Source organism: Ochotona curzoniae, unplaced genomic scaffold (assembly GCF_017591425.1).
Source record: "Ochotona curzoniae isolate NIBS_2020 unplaced genomic scaffold, NIBS_Ocur_1.0 scaffold_3890, whole genome shotgun sequence".
NCBI classification, from domain to species: Eukaryota; Metazoa; Chordata; class Mammalia; order Lagomorpha; family Ochotonidae; genus Ochotona; species Ochotona curzoniae.
Genome location: NW_024467115.1, coordinates 39,135,120 through 39,151,200, shown reverse-complemented (window position 1 = coordinate 39,151,200; position 16,081 = coordinate 39,135,120). Strand labels below are relative to the sequence as shown.

Here is a 16,081-nt window from a genome sequence, read left to right as displayed (position 1 = left end):
AATCACGTTTGGCAGCTGAGAGGAGAGGCTCAGGGCTGTGCGTTTTGGGGCAGTCGTGGCATTTCTCAGGTGTGCAGTCAATGTCCCGTCTTTATGGAGTTCTCTGGGCTGAATTTCAAAAGCCTTGAACTCCCCACCCGGCTTGCCTGAAAAGCCATTGTCCATGGCTGACTGCCTGCCTTGCCGTGGGTCTCCTCTTTGGGTGCCTTTTTCTTCTCAGTAGAATGAAAAAGTACAGGAGTTTTGTCCTCTTTTTTCTTTCTGGTTTCAATAAAATTCCAGTATGTGCCATTAGACCCACTGAGTGGAGCTATGAAAACTCATCCAACCACAGGCAGGTTGCCCAAAGAGAGGACAGGCCAGGGGCCAGTGTGGATTGTTTCAAGGGGTGATGGTTAAAATGGTCTTAAGTCATTTTCTTTAAAAACAAAACCAAAAATCTGCCTGAAAAGCAGAGAGAGGGAGAGAGGGAGATAGCTTCCATCCATTGGCCCATTCCGCAAAGGGTCATGGTGGTTGGGGCTGGACTGGTCGGAACCCAGGAATCAGCATCTAGGTTTCCCATGTAGTTGGCAGGAATCCAAGCAGTTGGGCCATCTCCTTCTGCCTTTCCAGGCACATTAGCAGGGAACTGGATCAGAAGCAGCTGGGACCTACCCAGTGCTTCCATATGGCGTGCTAGTGTGACAGGTGGCAGCTGCCCGGCTGTGCCACGATGCTGGCCCCTGTAAGTCATGTCTGAAGATGACTGACAGTGCTGAAGCAGCTGCTGGTCCACCTCTTACGGGTGGCACACCAGGTGTCGGATGCCACTAGGAGGGAGCTAGCTTGCTCTCTGAACTGTGCTATCACATGTAATGTTTCCTACACAACCCTGACCCGGTTCTCTCCCCAACACTTCCCTCCGGGCGTGCTAAGATATGCTCGGGAAAGGCCCTGCAGGCCAGGGTACTGGGAGACCGGAAGTGTTAACTACAACTGCAGCCGAGGTTATCAGGGGCTAGATTTCCCACTTTAATTAGAATATAGATTCCACAGTTTTACTGACTGTCAAAGCACATTATTCCACACAGCTGGCCCGAGAGGCGCTGCCGAACCCATGCTTGTCCCCCATGACAAACACCTATTAAGCAGTCAGCACAAACCCTTCCCCTGCATCCTCTGGCATCGCCCTCCAGGGAGGCAGACACAAAACAGCAATTGCTGAATTGCGTATGAAAATTATAGTTTTATTGTCTATGCAACTGAAGGTTTAGCTCGCACCCCGGCCCCCGTTCGAGCCGTATAAAGAAGCGATTCTTCTCATGGAACAAATGAACACAGTAAGCTATTGTAATCCAAGAAACAGGCACTGTTTATGTATTGGAAAGCTTTGCTCTCAACAGGACCAACAATCCCAGGGCCCATAAGCCACTACTCTAGCAGCTGGAAAAAGAAAGCTGTAGAAGTCACAAGTAAAGGAGGCCCACGACCACGGCACCAGGGGCTGCCTTCCCCCCGGCCCAGCTGTGCCCAGCGTTAGTTCAGCAAGCATGACTCATAGGTCGGGACCATGTACTTGATGTTGATGAAGGCATCCTCGCCTCCGTAGCGCTCGAAGGCCTCCAGCGTCTCCTGGATCAGGTCTCCGATGTTCTCCCTCTTCTGCTGGCTGTAGTCGATGCCATCTCCGGAGTTAACTAGTTCATGCAAACACACAGAGGGGCCAGTTAGTCCCGGGCAGCCTCCCGAGCCACCCTGGGGGTGTTTCTGCAAATGCTTGTCAGAAGCAAGCTTACTGAGTGACTGGACAGAGGTTTATAAGTGGTGACAAACACATCTAAAAAAAGTATGCTGAGCCCCAAATGGGAGTCAACCAAAATTAATCTCAAATAAATGGCTGGGCAAACAAGAAGTGAGTTGACCACATTGCACGAGTCCAGGTTGGGGACCTTTCTCCATCTGGCTGCAACACTTGCAGTGTGTTCTTGGGCCTAGACTTGGTCAGTCACAGCCTGGCACCACCGGTGGGAGTTGAGGGGACCGGGTGGTGTTCATCCCAAGCTCCTAAATGTGGAGTGCAACACGGTGTTTCAAACCCCTCCCACTCAGGCATTCAGGAGTAAAGGTGCAGACCAAAGCAGAGAGAACAGGGATGAACCCTGGTTCAGGGGCTGGATGCTTCCAGAAGCTGTGGAGCCACATCCCTGACCGCTGTGAGGTTCAGGACCTGAGCTGCCCCGTGTCTCCAGGTGCTAGCAAAGATGGGTCAGAATACCAGCCACTTATCAGAGAGAGAAGTGTGCTGTTAAGAGGGAGCCTCTTAACCATGGTGCATGTCAACTTTCCCAAAGGTGGGAACTGAAAGAAAGAACCTCAAAGCCATGCTCAATAATTTTTTTTTTAATTTAATTTCATTTTCCTTCCTCGGAGTAGAAGGCCCTTAGCTACCAGACGGGGAGCAGAATTCAAGTAGAGTGTACACGATAATCAAGCACCCCACGTGCCATCCACACACACAGACCACAGGAGGGATCTTCTAGATGTTTGTGGGACATGGGGATCCTTAGAACACACTGTGAGGAATGTCAAGTTCTTTGCTTTCCCCCCACCAACATAAGTTTACTTTTTAAATTCCATTTCCCATGAACTTTTTCAGGCATGCTCATATATAGAATACATAGAACAGAGAGCAGAGAGTCTTTGTTTCAAATAAAATGGTTCCTGCATTATTGTTTTTGAATAATCAAGGAGGATATATATGTGTAAATATTTTAAAAACCGACAGAATCCGGCATATGCGCATCAGAGGTAAACAGGCCCTTTGTAAGGACGGAGGTGGGTCTGGGGAGAGAGGACTGCCATTGCATCTCAGCTGAATGAAGGTCAGGTGGGGCTCCAGGAGGCGCTGCTGATGCTGGAGCAAGGATGCTGAGGCCGCGGCTGGAGGGGGCAGGACACCCAGCAACAGAGTGGTCTGAAGGTCGGGCAGGCAAGAACGCCGTGTGCCCCAGGGGGCGAGTGACGGAGTGGATCCGTGGGGAGCAGCCCCCCCGAGGTGCCACTTCGTATTCCATTCCCGGGATCCCAGCCAGAGCTCAGGGCTCCTGGCTGTGGCCCTCAGCCCAGCTCAGCTGCTCCCGGTTACCACAGACTGCCGGGAGCCTGCAGCAGTTGGGAGAACCCAACTGGAGATGGCATACTGGCTTTGCACAGCCTCGGCGCAGCTCCGTGTGGACCAGGATCCGTGCATCAAGCGCCAGCAAGCACCGCTTGGGTCAGCGTGCCAGCCCAAGAGGCAGGAGCCGAAGAGATGGCAGACACACGTATTTTCCGGGAGGAGGCAGAGACCAGGCAGAGCGCTGGCACCAGGGCGGGCCTGCCCCGCCCCATTCCCCCGCTGCCTTCCAGAGCGAGCAGTGGTGACAGCTACACTGTAGTCTGAGTCTTTGTTTTTAAGAAATATGTGAGTGTAGGAGTAAGCAAACTATGGAGCTTTTTGTTTCTCAGCAGTGTACGAGCCCAAAAGACTGAAGAACAGAAGCCGCTTAGTCACAAAGCGAGTTGGGCTTGGACTCCTGGCCGGGTACAGAACGTGCAGCGCTGGGAAAAGCAGGCCCCAGAGCGGGCCGGAGCGGGCTGGAGCGGCCTTGGCCCTAACTGTGCCCGCTCTGCTTGGGCCCCGCCCGATCTCGTGGCAGAGGCGGCTGAGTCACGGCATCTTCCTTTCAAAATGGCTGCATTGCCAGGTTTTTTGAGAACCTGAAATGGATGCGATTAATTTGAGCTCACCATTTTAAACACACACAAAACTGTTGCAAAATGTGATGCTTAAAACACTACACACACACACACAACCCTTACCAAATCACATGGCTGTTTACAACTGTCAATTCTGATTAGGAATATAACATTTCAATTTAGGACTCTAGGATTCTGTTTTATGTTCTGCAACTAGAAAGGTACGTGGGGATGGAGAGGATATACTTTATTTATAACCAAACAAATAGGACTGCAGCAATGGCTTCAGGCGGACTTTGCACTTCTAAAAGGACCGGATGCGGGCAGAGTATGGCAGAGGGGCCGTCCTTTGCGCAGATTCATGCACACACCGGGCCTGCAGGACGGCCCTGGCTTAGCATTATTCTGAGTCCATTTATTGCCTGGAATGTTGAATTTCCTTTTTAAAACTATATTTATTTATCAGCGAGGCAGATACACAAAGACACACACACACACAGAGAAAGCAAGCTACCGCCTGTTTCTACTCCCTAAGTGGCCGTAGCTGAAGCTGGGAGCTGGCACCTAATCCAGATCTCTCAGCTGGGTGGCATGGCTGCTGCCTTCTCTCTCACTAGGGCCTCAAGTTCTAGACTGTAGGGAAACCTCCCTCTTTTCATGGACACAGAGAAAAAAGAATGAAAGGCAAACAAGTCAGCAAGGAAAGAACAGAGAGTTTGGATGCCCAGAGGTTCCATGTCTGCAGGTGTCAGACATGTCAACGGTGGCGGCGGCAGCGACTGCAGTGGCCATCATGGGAAGCTGTGCCTGAGCACTGAATCCTGTATTGGGCTTTGCTGGCTGCGCGGAGTACTGTGAGCGAGGACAGACGAGTGCCCTGAGAGCTGCTGTCCCGTGGCAGCCCCAGTCTGCAGGGACCCAGGGTCGAAAGGCCGTCTGGGAGCCCGTTTCCAGGGCCTCGGCTGCTCTCTGTCCCTGCCTGGGCTTGAGTCTTGGGACTCAGGCTTGGGAGACAGACGCTGCCGCTTGCTGTGACAGATGCTCAGCATGACACGACGGAGGCACAGAAAGTGGTAAAGGATGTGGGGCTGGCCCCGGGGAGGCCCACAGTGAGTGTGTGTCATGTTCAGATTTTGCGCTCACAGCTTCTGGCGGAGACATCTTCACGTGGCAAATGTGTGTCTGTTTCACACAAAGCAGTGACCCAGAAATGCTTACTCCACGCAGTGCCACTTGCCTTCCACCCAGATCCCTAGGGGGCCATCTGTGGGGTCTGTCTGGACTTGCTGACGAGGGCCAGGAAAGCAGGTGCGAGGTGGGAGATGCAGCCCTTCCAAGGCCCTGCCTAGGCTGCAGCACTGCACCCTTGTGGGGCAGGACAATCGCTGCTCGGAGGCAGGAGTGTGCGGTGCCCAGGCAGAAAACCCTCCCATCTCCACCCTGCCTCTCCTCCAGGACCCAGCTCAAGCAGGAGCCTTCTGGAAGTCTGCACCCCAAAGGTTCTTTAAGCAAAGTGCAGCCTGGGACGTTTAGACAAAGCACACCTGGAAATGGTGAGGCTGGCAGCCCACGGTCACACTGCCACCGTCTAGCCTACACATCCACTCTCGCAAGCTCTGACTTGGGACTTACTGCCCCAGGCTCGCTGAAGACACCTGCAGGAACGAGCAGATCTCTGGGACAAAGAGAATGAGGATGAAGGCAATGGGACAGCAGTCACCTGGGCCACGGGCAGCTGCAGACACTGAGTCAGAGCCAGGAACTGCCCCACGCACCTCAGGCTGAACTGGCACGAAACCCAGCTGGCCAGATACCGCTGTCGCAGCCTTGTGGTTTGGCTACGCCTGCTTTGGTCGACTGCTGTCTCCCTGGCCATTCGTGTGTGGAGGATGTGTTGTCCAGCGCAGCCACTTTGCACACCCAGGGCTTGAATGTGGGCTCGCTGGAAGCGCTTCTCTGTGTGAGACCTTGCACCCACCCGTGGGACCCTGCAGAGTGCCTGCGCTGTCTGTGGCCCAGGGGGAGGCACGTGCCACCTGACCGGTGGTAGCAAAGCTTGGCCCTCGAGGTGCTGAACAGTGGGCTAGGGCGGCCATGGAAGCGACTCTGAGCAGGACCAGAAGAGGAGCCTTTGTGTCCTCAAACGTTGAGCTGCAAACATGTCCAGGGCAGAAGGTCCGAGTGGAGGACTCTGTCAAGACCTCTGGGATTCGGTGGCACTGGTCACAGCCCCCCCCGTCCCCTGCGGCTGTGGTGACATCACCCAGTGTGGCTGGAGACAGTGGGATGTGGGGCCTGGATTCAGGTCCCAGCAGGCAGGTGCAGATGGAACCCGCAGGAAGCGCTGTTATGATATGTCTGCAAGACCATCACAGGCTTTCTGTTGGATGATATGGAAGGAACTTTCCCTGCAGGGATGGGGCAGCGGAGCTTAGCAGATTCAGCAGATGCAAGATAGAGAAGACAGAAACGGCAGGTCTCTACGCTGTCTGGGGTTTAAGCAGGAATGCTAGGTGTCATGGAATGCAACTACAGGTTTTCAGAAGATGCTCCTGCAAAAGCTACTCTACCACCCCAAAGTATCAGCGAAACAACAACTCATCACGTTGACGAGTTTGAATTATTTTTGAGCCTTTTCCCTTTTTTTTTTTTTTAAATCTGACTTAAGAAAGCAGGAAGAAACAGGGTTATTGTCCTATCTCTTCAGATAATTTCCATCTTAAGACCCAGATTAAACTGCTCAAGTTTGCTTATTCAGAAATATTCATTTATGTCTGCACTCAAATTACTTTTCAGGGAAATCTGTGATGCCTAATCTGGAATAAGAGGATGCTTTCTCCCTCCCCATAAAGTTTGGGTAATTGCAGGGAAGCTGCTGTGAATCCCAGCCAGCTCTTTGCTGGGGGTGAGGGGATGGGGAAGCCACGAAGGAAGGAGAAGCTCTGACAGCAAGTAGAAGACGGGGCCTGTTGTGCGATGTGGCTGGCCATCTGCTTTTGGGGCCCTTCTTTGCACGGCCTTTGCAGCTCTGCAGGGTAACTGTGGCCTTTTCCCTCCTTTAGCCATACCTGCATTCCCACTCAGGCCATGTTCAGACACTACTGCACAGACCAACCCTGTTGGGTCATGGAAACGCTGCCAGCATCCCTTTAGCATGACCTCACCATGCATGTGCGCAATGTCTGGTTCACGGGTATGTGAAACGACAATCCAGAGCTTCCCACCATGGCACCTGCGCACAGGCTTCCATCCTCCACAGCGTCTCAGATCCAGCTGCCCTGAATGACATTCCCAACATTTCTTCCCCCTTTGGAGAGGTAAGTGTTGAAGCCAGCCCTCATGCCCAGCTGGGTGTCACACTCTCTTCCTCTCTGAGACTGAAGGAAGAACTGAGGCAGCAGGCTGCTAGACCATCACATCTCCAGGGGCTCTAGAAAGCTTGTCCTCCCCTCTCCCCCGACACATGCTGCCTGTCCCCTGCCTGGGTCACTGGATATACTTAATTGGTCTTGGTCCTGTTGACTTTTAAACACCGGAACTTCCCACCGAGAGATACGGACAATTTCCAAACATATGTCATTTTCAAGTGTAAAGTAGATTAGGATTCTCCAAGAAGTGAACAAATGGTAGCTAACAACTGGAGCACTCTGCCTTAATGGAAAGAACATTGGACTTGAAGCCAGAGGACGTGGGATGTCACTTTTCACTAACTTCGTAGCTGGAGTGTGCAGGAACTTCCCAGCCATTCAGCGGCAGGCAGGGTGGTAAAGTCTTCCAGTTATGGTTTCTGTTTGAAGAGAAGACCGAATTTTGCATGGTCTCTGGTTCCTCTTCATCCTGCCATCACTTTTTATAATCTCACAGTAAAAGTTTGGAGCAAAGGTTTGAAAGGGTGAATATTCAATGGATGTCTTACATAAAATGGAAAAGGTGGTATTCAAAGTCGGCCACCTGTGTCAGACACATCCAAGGCAGCCTTCAAGTTTTACGAAAATCTCCAAGATCTGCATGGCTAAGGAGTTGGTTCTAGTTAAGAAAGTGAACACAAACTCACAGCCTTTGTTGACACACCACCCAGTGTTGGTTCAAACTTCTGTGTAGCTTCGAATTTCTTAGACTAAAAATTAAATGTATGGATTAAAAAAAAAACCCATCCAATTGACAATGACTTGGTTAAACCTACAAAAAAGTCAAGTGTCTTTTCTGATTGGTGATTCTTTGACTTGGGGGTTATGCTGAGAAAAACAGGTGGGTTTGCCAACTTATCCCGTCAAAACATGTTTCTACTGATAGATTCGGTCATTGCTGGATTCATCTGAATTCAGACTTGCTAAGCAGAAATTCCTCCCTCCTTGTTGACCAACACAATGTAATGAGCACACTGTGTCCGAAAAGACACAGGAGTTTCAGCGTGTCTGTAGGGCCTGACATCTGTGTCAGGAGCCACAACAGCATGTCACTCAGGCAGATTAAACAGCCCAGGAGCCCAGTGCAGCAGTCACCCCCAGCACAGAGGAGGAAGTGGAGGACTGGAGAGCTGACAGTCAAGTGATCCAAGCGGGAAGTGATTCGGGGACCTGGAAAAGGAGCCGAGGCAGGCACCTGCTGAAGGACCAGGCAGGAGGAGGCTTGGTCTTTCTTCAGGGCATCACTCCTCGTGACCCTCCAACAGTCCCTGGTGGAGTGTGCTGCCACCAGGAAGCCCGATGGGACAGAGTTGGCATCACTCAGAGCCTGTGTCCAGACTCAGGGCTGCCTTTGCGCCCCCTTCCTGTGTGCCCGGGGGTGGCCTGTTGTCCGCCCGGTCTTTCCATTTTCTTGCCTTGTTCCTCACCGATATCTCATGAATAGGCTGGTCTCACTGGCGTTCTGTCACCTGTGGTGCTCTGCAATGGCTTCTCCCTCAGAAAGGCGAAGCCAGCCTTCCAGCTTGGGCTGACTCCCAGGGAGCCCCTCTCCTGCCCTCAGCCTGGACTTTCTGCTGACTCCTTTGACATGCCCATGGAGCCTGCTCCCCTCTCCTGATGCCCTCTGTTCAAGGCCAGTTTGGAATTCAATTCCACAATCCTCTTTCTCGCTCATATTCATTCCTGGAGTCTACAATAGCCCCATCACCATGCAAATGTCACTCAGAAGTCTTTAGCACTTGTTTGATGTTTATTCAGCTCTTCCACATTTTACTATGTTTTGGATGTGTTCTAACGCATAAACTTCATCCACAGGCATCGAATGCAAATTGAACGCTTATAAACTGATGAAGGAGAAAGAATGAGTGAATGATTGCTCTGAGTTTACTGGACTCACAGACAGAACAAGCAAATTCAGCTCCAAGTCACCATTTGCCACTCTCATTCTCTATTCGCTATTTACACATTTGTGAGTTGTTATCCATGGAAATAGCCTTTCTGTGAATCTGGAAAGGTTTGAGCAAATGAGTTCCGGCAGAGAGAGGGTTTCACAGCTCTTCTTTCAATTTCCTGTTTGATATAAAGCTGGACTTACATGGGTCATCCTTAAAATGGGGCAATAAAGAAGCTTTTCCTCCCTCAAGCGGGAAATCAGAATATCCTATTTGTTAGCAGCCTTTGCTCTAAGATGAAGAAAATGTTGGATTTTTAAAAAATCATACTTTTCTTTAATAACTGAAATTTGTGCTTAATGTAATTTCACACACAGCACTGGGTAATTTCCAACTGGCTCCAGAAATAGCAAGCGATTTTGATTGAAAACAAACTATTGATTGCTGTTTGGTGTGCTACAAATCTATTGGAAATAATTTTCACTGCTTCTCCACGATGCTGAACACTTTTTAAAAAGAGCCAGAATGGCAGCTGCTGTCACCACTCCTTTCCAGGCAACAGCATGATGCCACGCACAGCGTCCTCAGCTCTGGCTGTGTAGTGTGCCTCGGTAACTTGGGCACAAGAAGGGAAACCTCAGGCTTCTAAGAAATGCTAGCAGTAATCTATGGGAACATCATCTTTGTTAGAACACAGGGCCCGGAGGACCTGGCGTGTCCACACCGGGTGCTGGCAAGTGATCAGGTGAGACCAGCGTTTCACAGATGGCATGGAGTGTGCAGGCATTGATCCACAGAGCAGAACCTCCCCCTCCCCCGTCTGCATGCACTCTTTGTTCTGCTGAGAAGAATTCTATAGATAAGCTCACTGGTGGTGCTTATGATGGGAAAACACATTATTCTCTTTAACACCATTTCTGTAGACGTTTCGTGACTATTTGGGATGTATCTCAGCTTGCCTTAAGTATCTACTCTTTGCAAATTCTAAAATGAATTAATGGATGCAAAATTCTAACACATTTCCAAGCTATTAGCCGAGAGTTTGACCGAGTGGGAATATTTCTCATCAAATGAGCTCAATTAATGCAAAAATCATATATTTAATGAACAAATCAAAGCAATCCGCTGTGCTGTACTGAGTTAACGGTGGTGAAAGTGGCAGAGTTAAAACCTTGAAGCCTTTTTACAACCATCTCAGTGTAAAAGAACCTTGAACGCCTTTCAAAGTTCTGCCTACCAACTTCTGTTGGCTCTGACCCTGGCAAGTTAAAGGTGTTGACATTAAGCTCATGAGGACAGAATAGTCTGAAACTATTTGTAAACACAAACATTTGCGGCTTTGCTAATGTCCAAGTCAAGTCTAGACCAGGCAGTAAAAGAGAGCGAGAGAAAAGCAGAGAGAGATGTCTAACCCATGCGGGGTGGGTGGGTGGTCGAGGCAGTGGGCTGGTGGTGGAATGTACGTGTGGACGCTTAATTTGCCATGGCAGCACAATCACATTGGCGCAAGAATCGACACTGAAACAGGCGGACTTTTGATGCTTTTGAATACAGGATTTTATTTGTCTGAGTTATATTTTTATCTCCTAAGATGTTTCAGGGCTGTACACCCAACTGCTTTTCTGTGAGTCAGAACTTGGAGCAGGAGGTCCAGACAATGGCAGTGTGGAGACAAGACAGTTGGCTCCGGGGGTGCCTGAGTGCCCAGATCTACCTGGAGCTCCATGACTGAGCTGTTGTTGGCTTTCCTGCTCTGATCAAGGCCATGGACGTAGGCCGAGGTGAGACAACAGGTCTGCCCTCAGTGTCCTTTCTCCCCGCTGCGGTCCACGCCCTCGTGCCCAGAGGAACAGGGGAAAGGTACGCTCACTCCCAGCTCTCTCAGGGCCAGTGGCCTTCTATCTTTCTCTCAGACTGAAGCAAAGAACTGGTTTTTCTAACTTCAGGAGCCCAGTTTGTGAAGAACCAGTCTCCAGTAAAGCAACATGAGGAAGTACATTTTATTTTGACTGCTAGCCCAGGACTTAAGTTTCTAGGTCATCTTTGGGTAGCATTCCTATGGAGCTTAACATTTACAAAACAACTTCTATTGATATTTACTTGTATTGTGTTGTGACACACTGAGTACATGTCATTCCAATTTGCTATCAGGTAAGTAGCTGCATTTCAAGAAATGGGGAGAAGACCCCATGCGTGTCGCTGACCAGAGTGGGAGCTGTCTCGCGGGGGACAGTGGGGCAAGCACTGGAGGAGACCTGGAGGAAACGTGCCTGCCCACTTCCTGAGCTGCAGCTAAGCTCATGGCACCATCACTGTGATGGCTCCTTGGCTTCATTGCCCTTCTAAACTGCAGTGACAAGTCCCCTGGGATGAGCCTGTCCTGGGCCAGTCTCCCAGTTGGAGTCAGAGCCCCGACCAAGGCTAGTGGGGCAAATGTCCCGGCAAAAGGCACGTCGCCGGGCATCTGTGGGGCTGCTGCCTGCAGCCTGGGGTTCGTGGTGCCCCTGATTTCTCAGCCTCTCCCCCAGGGTCTTCTACCAGGGATCTGTTTCCCTTCCATTGACCAAGACCCTGCCATCAGTCCTTCCAGTTAGTCCTGGCCTCCTGGGAACAGTCTGTGCTGAGGAACTCCACCCTGTGCGCCGGGTCCCCAGATGTACAGCTCTGCCATGTCCTGGGGCGGGGGTCTTGCATGTTGATGGGCTTACAGGGACTGCTAGCTCATAGGAGTACCTCGGGGAGTGGGAGTTTCAGGGGTCAAGGCTGGCTTGTTTGATGATGCCAAACCCACAGCCCCACGCACCCTCCTGCAGGTAGACCTTACTGCCAGTGGGGTGGGCTGGCGAGCTAGCTGACATGCTGTGATGGTCCTTGCAGCCACAGGAGCTGGGGGCTAGCTCTTTGTCCCCCATAGGACAAGCCTGCTGCTCACACACCACATCCAGTGCTCCAAGCAGGACTCTTAGTAGGCTGACTTCCAGCCAGTCCTCGTGTGTCCAGGGATCCTCAGCGAACTTATGTCTCTACAACTGCTGAGGTGGCAGAGAGACCAACTTAGTCCCCAGGCTCCTGAAGCCAGGGATAGAGGAGGCGGTGAGGGTGGGAAGACAGGGACTGCCGATCTCAATCAGGAGTAAGGAGGAGCAAGCCAGCTCACCAACCGCAAACAGCAGCTCTGTGGCGAGGCACGGACTTGAGCCTTCAGCACACAGAAGTTGCAGGGTGGGGAGGGTTGCTCTGTCCAGCGAACAGAGCTCAGACAGCAGCTTGCAGGTAGACAAAAGTCTAACTCTGCGGCAAGCCAGCCAGGGAGGACATGCTGGACAGCACGTCAACAGCCAAGACCTTGAGGTTGGAATAAGCTGCCCCTGGAACACATTGTATCTCCAAGTTATCGCGTTGGCATTTCAGCACTGCTAGATGCGACACACAATCACCATTTGTGATGGCTGCTTAACAGTAACGGGCCCAAAGCGGTGCCAGCCACTTAGCTCTCCTCTGGTCAGGTGCAGCGTCTTCTGCCTCCCCGGGGCCCGTTTCAGGAGCGGTGCAACAGATGCCCCAAGGCATGCAGTCTTTGCCCTCTGACCAACACTCTTTTCTCACAGTAACTCTCAGACTGGAGATTACTGCTTCAAGGAATATTAGCAGTTTGTAGTTATTGGCCTATATGGCCACAGTGACTGGAAAGGTTATGCCAGTTTACAAGGTTGCCAGCAGCACGAGTGTGTTTGCTCTACTACAGCATTGGGTGTCACCATGACGATTCCTGTTCGCTCATTTAGTGCATAGGAAATGCTCCCCTCAGCTTGCTTCAGTTAGCATTCTTCTGATTCCTAAGGAGGTTTGGCATTTTCCCATTTTTTTCTATGTGGGGTGTTTTCTGTTCCCTTGTGAGAGAGACTTATTCTTTTTCTTTATTGGATGTATATATTAGAAACGAAGTCTCCTGCAGTACCTGGAGGCCAGGGAGTGGACCGCCCTCTGGGTTACATTTCTGGCACACAGATGTTTCAGCAGTAGTTTCTTTTTGACGGACTGAATTCACGTGACTGCAGACAGCAGCCAAGGAGATTGGAGAGGCCACTAGAACTAAGGTGGCCAGTGTGCCTCCGAAAGTCTCCCGGGAATTGCCGAATCAGAGGGGTGGTGTTAAGCAATCTGCAGAAGTTGCAGCATGGATCCTGCGGGGTAGTTTATCCCTCCCCTACCCCTCGCAAGCCGCGGAGTCGATAGTGAAGTGGGTTTCTGAATGCTTTCTCTATATCTTTGGACTGTCCACCCAGCTACCCACAGACCCATCAGTTTGCCTCGCAGGCCATCCTGTCAAAAGCCTCGCACGGGGACCACGATGCTAACCAAAGGCGAGAATGTTTGCACTTGGGCCTCCTGCTTACAAGGCGGGGCTGTTTCCAGATGAAGTGTCTCCTGGGGCACCTGGACGCATCTGCTGCTACTCTCTTGCTAAGTGTACTCCGTGAGCTCCCGCAATTGATTCAGCCTTGCGTCGTTAACATTTCTAGGTCTTAAAATCCATGGAGAACTGCCCAGGACCAGCGTGGCCTGGGACTCTGTTGACCTCCAGGCAGCCCGAGCTGGAGGCTTGGAGGCAGCTAAGAGATGCTCAGGGTTTCCTGGGAGGTAACTTGGAGGATGTGGGTGGAGCCCAGGCTGAGCACTTGGACTTACTGAAGGTTAAAGGACCAATAGCAGTGGAAACTAAAGTCTGCTATTTATCTTCAGGCCAGAGACAGTGTAGACAGCTGCAACATGAGCCTCCTTAGAAAACCATGCCAGTAACCTTAGCCATGACCCCTGGGGGGCACAGCATCCCAGGGCACACTGCTCTCCCGTTTAGGCATCCATCAGCACAGTTGTGCCGCTCTTGGCATTGAGGCCTGTTCAAGAATCTGTCCACTCTCTTTTAAGAATAATTGGGAAAAAGAGATCTTTAAACATTCTTATTTCACCTAATGAAACAAAGCTTGGTAGCGGGAAGAGTTATGCATTTCAGTGAGAGCGCAGGTTAAAGGCTACAACAGGCACCTCCAAAGGCTGCTGGATTCAGCTGTGTTCACATCTCAGTGGTCCTCATTTAGGCATTACCCAGGTTCTCTCTTACTTTTTCATGTCCTTACATGCAGCTAGAGCCTGTTAGAAGATTTAAGTTACAAATGAAGAAAAAGCAAGCTGCTTAGAGAAGGCCTGTGAAGAATGGAGTGTAAAAAATCTGTGTATACAGATTTTTTTTTTCTTCTATATTGAAAAGCTACAGGCAGATTTGATTACTGTCCCATCTGGAAGACCAAGGTACAATAAAATGCTTGCGCACAACCCTGGGCTGTGCAAGTGAGCGCACACTGCCTCTGGCATTCTGGAGTCGGGCCGAGTCCGTCGGGGAAGTGCTCACTGAGCCTATAACAACTACCCACCAAGGACCTCAGACCTCATCCTCGCCAAGAGCCTGACCACAAGCTCAGCTACGCAGAAAAGCAGCGTCTTCATGCCCTGCTCGCTGCTGCCTGCCTACAGGGAATGGCCTGTTGGCCAGGCTGGGCACCTCAAAACCTGGGTGGCCAGGAGAAGTCTCCCAGAGGGGACACTGTTGGGGGCTGGGTTTCCTGTAGGAGGGAGCCTCCTCGGGCCCTGGGGATTGTGGGATGAAGACAATGTAAACTGCAGGCTTTCCAGCATGGGGCAACTCCCAGCCTCGGTATGGCCTGCTTCCAGTCCCGTGGGGGTAGTGGGGACTGTCCACTCTGGGTTGTAGGGACACAGAGCTACAGGGACCCTCAGAGACAGCACAGGACCCTGTGTTGGCCCTCTGGGGAAGGGCACAGCTTCAGGGGTGGGGTAAGAGGTCCTTGATTGAATCCTTAGCAATACTGTGAGATGGTGATGCTGGAGGTGTGGGCCATGGTGAAAGCCACCACTCCGTATGTGACCCAGGGGATGTCACTGACGGCTCTCCCTACCGACTTCCACTCATTGTCTTACCATCTCATATAGTTTACAAATTGTGCTAAGCCAATGTCACTGACTGGACTCTTAGGAGTGCCAGCAGCAGCCTGGTGATGCTGGTCGCGTCACTGCCCCGCTCTTAGCGTCGAGACGGGCAGTCAGATTGTTGAGCATAAAATGTAAGCCACCGTGTGCAAAATCATTTGTCTTTGTGAATATTTTGATCAAAAAATTCAATTTCGACATTATGAAAACAAGATGGTTAAAGCCTCCCGCAACACCCCATGCTGCCTCTGATTTGCACTGCCTCTGCTCCACGTGGCTTGGCTCCCCACTACCGGCCTGGGAAAAGCAGAGGGAAGGGTCGCCATATGTGGGGTCCCTGCGGCTCCTGGGGGGGACCCCCGTGAGGCTCCTGGCTAGAGTGGTCATCCGGGGAGTAAACCAGCATTGCAAGATTTGTCTTACCTGATTCTGATTTATGATTCTGATTTAAAATGAGGTTAAAAAAATGTCATTTTACAATATTATTTAATGACCTAAAAGAAAATCGCTTTCTTTTTAATCCTAAAGTCTAACTATGCCGCTTTCTATCTCATCCATTGCTTTTGAGTTATCTCTGAAATTATTAATTGACTAATATCAGAATTACAGATGATAATTTGGGGCCACTGCGATTGCCACAATTTCAATGCAAAGATAGACAAGCCTGTCAGAAAATGTATTGTGAAAGAATAAAAATGTTTATATTTGCTCCTTTAAAATAATTCAGTGTCCTCAAGTGATTCCTTTCCTGGGGCTGTCGTCTCACACGACAAAAAGGAAGGCTGTATTTGACAATCTGACTTTTACTGACTAATTTTAAATGTAAATTTTGCTTTTCAGTAGTTTTCCTTTTTTCACTATGAAAATAATTTGCTTACAGATACCATTCTCATGAAGTTGAAGGTGTTCCTCCCCCATGATATGCGTTTAATGCATTTATGGAAGTGTTTCTGTGGGGGATACAGGACAATGTGAGGGAGACAGAATTGGTTTTACACTCACGCACTAAGCACCCATGAAACAGCACTACAGCGGACGGACTTTCATAAAGGAGAT

General features: G+C 50.6%; 1 protein-coding gene across 2 annotated transcripts in view; it reads right to left on the bottom strand.

Moving 5' to 3' along the window:
• Positions 1-1,026: 1,026 nt before the first annotated feature.
• The window catches only part of PACRG (parkin coregulated), a 497,551-nt gene continuing 482,496 nt past the window's right edge, over positions 1,027-16,081 (bottom strand). The window contains exon 5 of one of the 2 annotated variants that reach the window (XM_040965490.1): positions 1,027-1,679. In XM_040965490.1, the coding sequence (XP_040821424.1) occupies positions 1,519-1,679 (161 nt within the window). In that variant the 3' untranslated portion in view covers positions 1,027-1,518. The remainder of the gene's footprint in view (positions 1,680-16,081) is intronic. The other variant, XM_040965491.1, reaches the window with a different exon arrangement.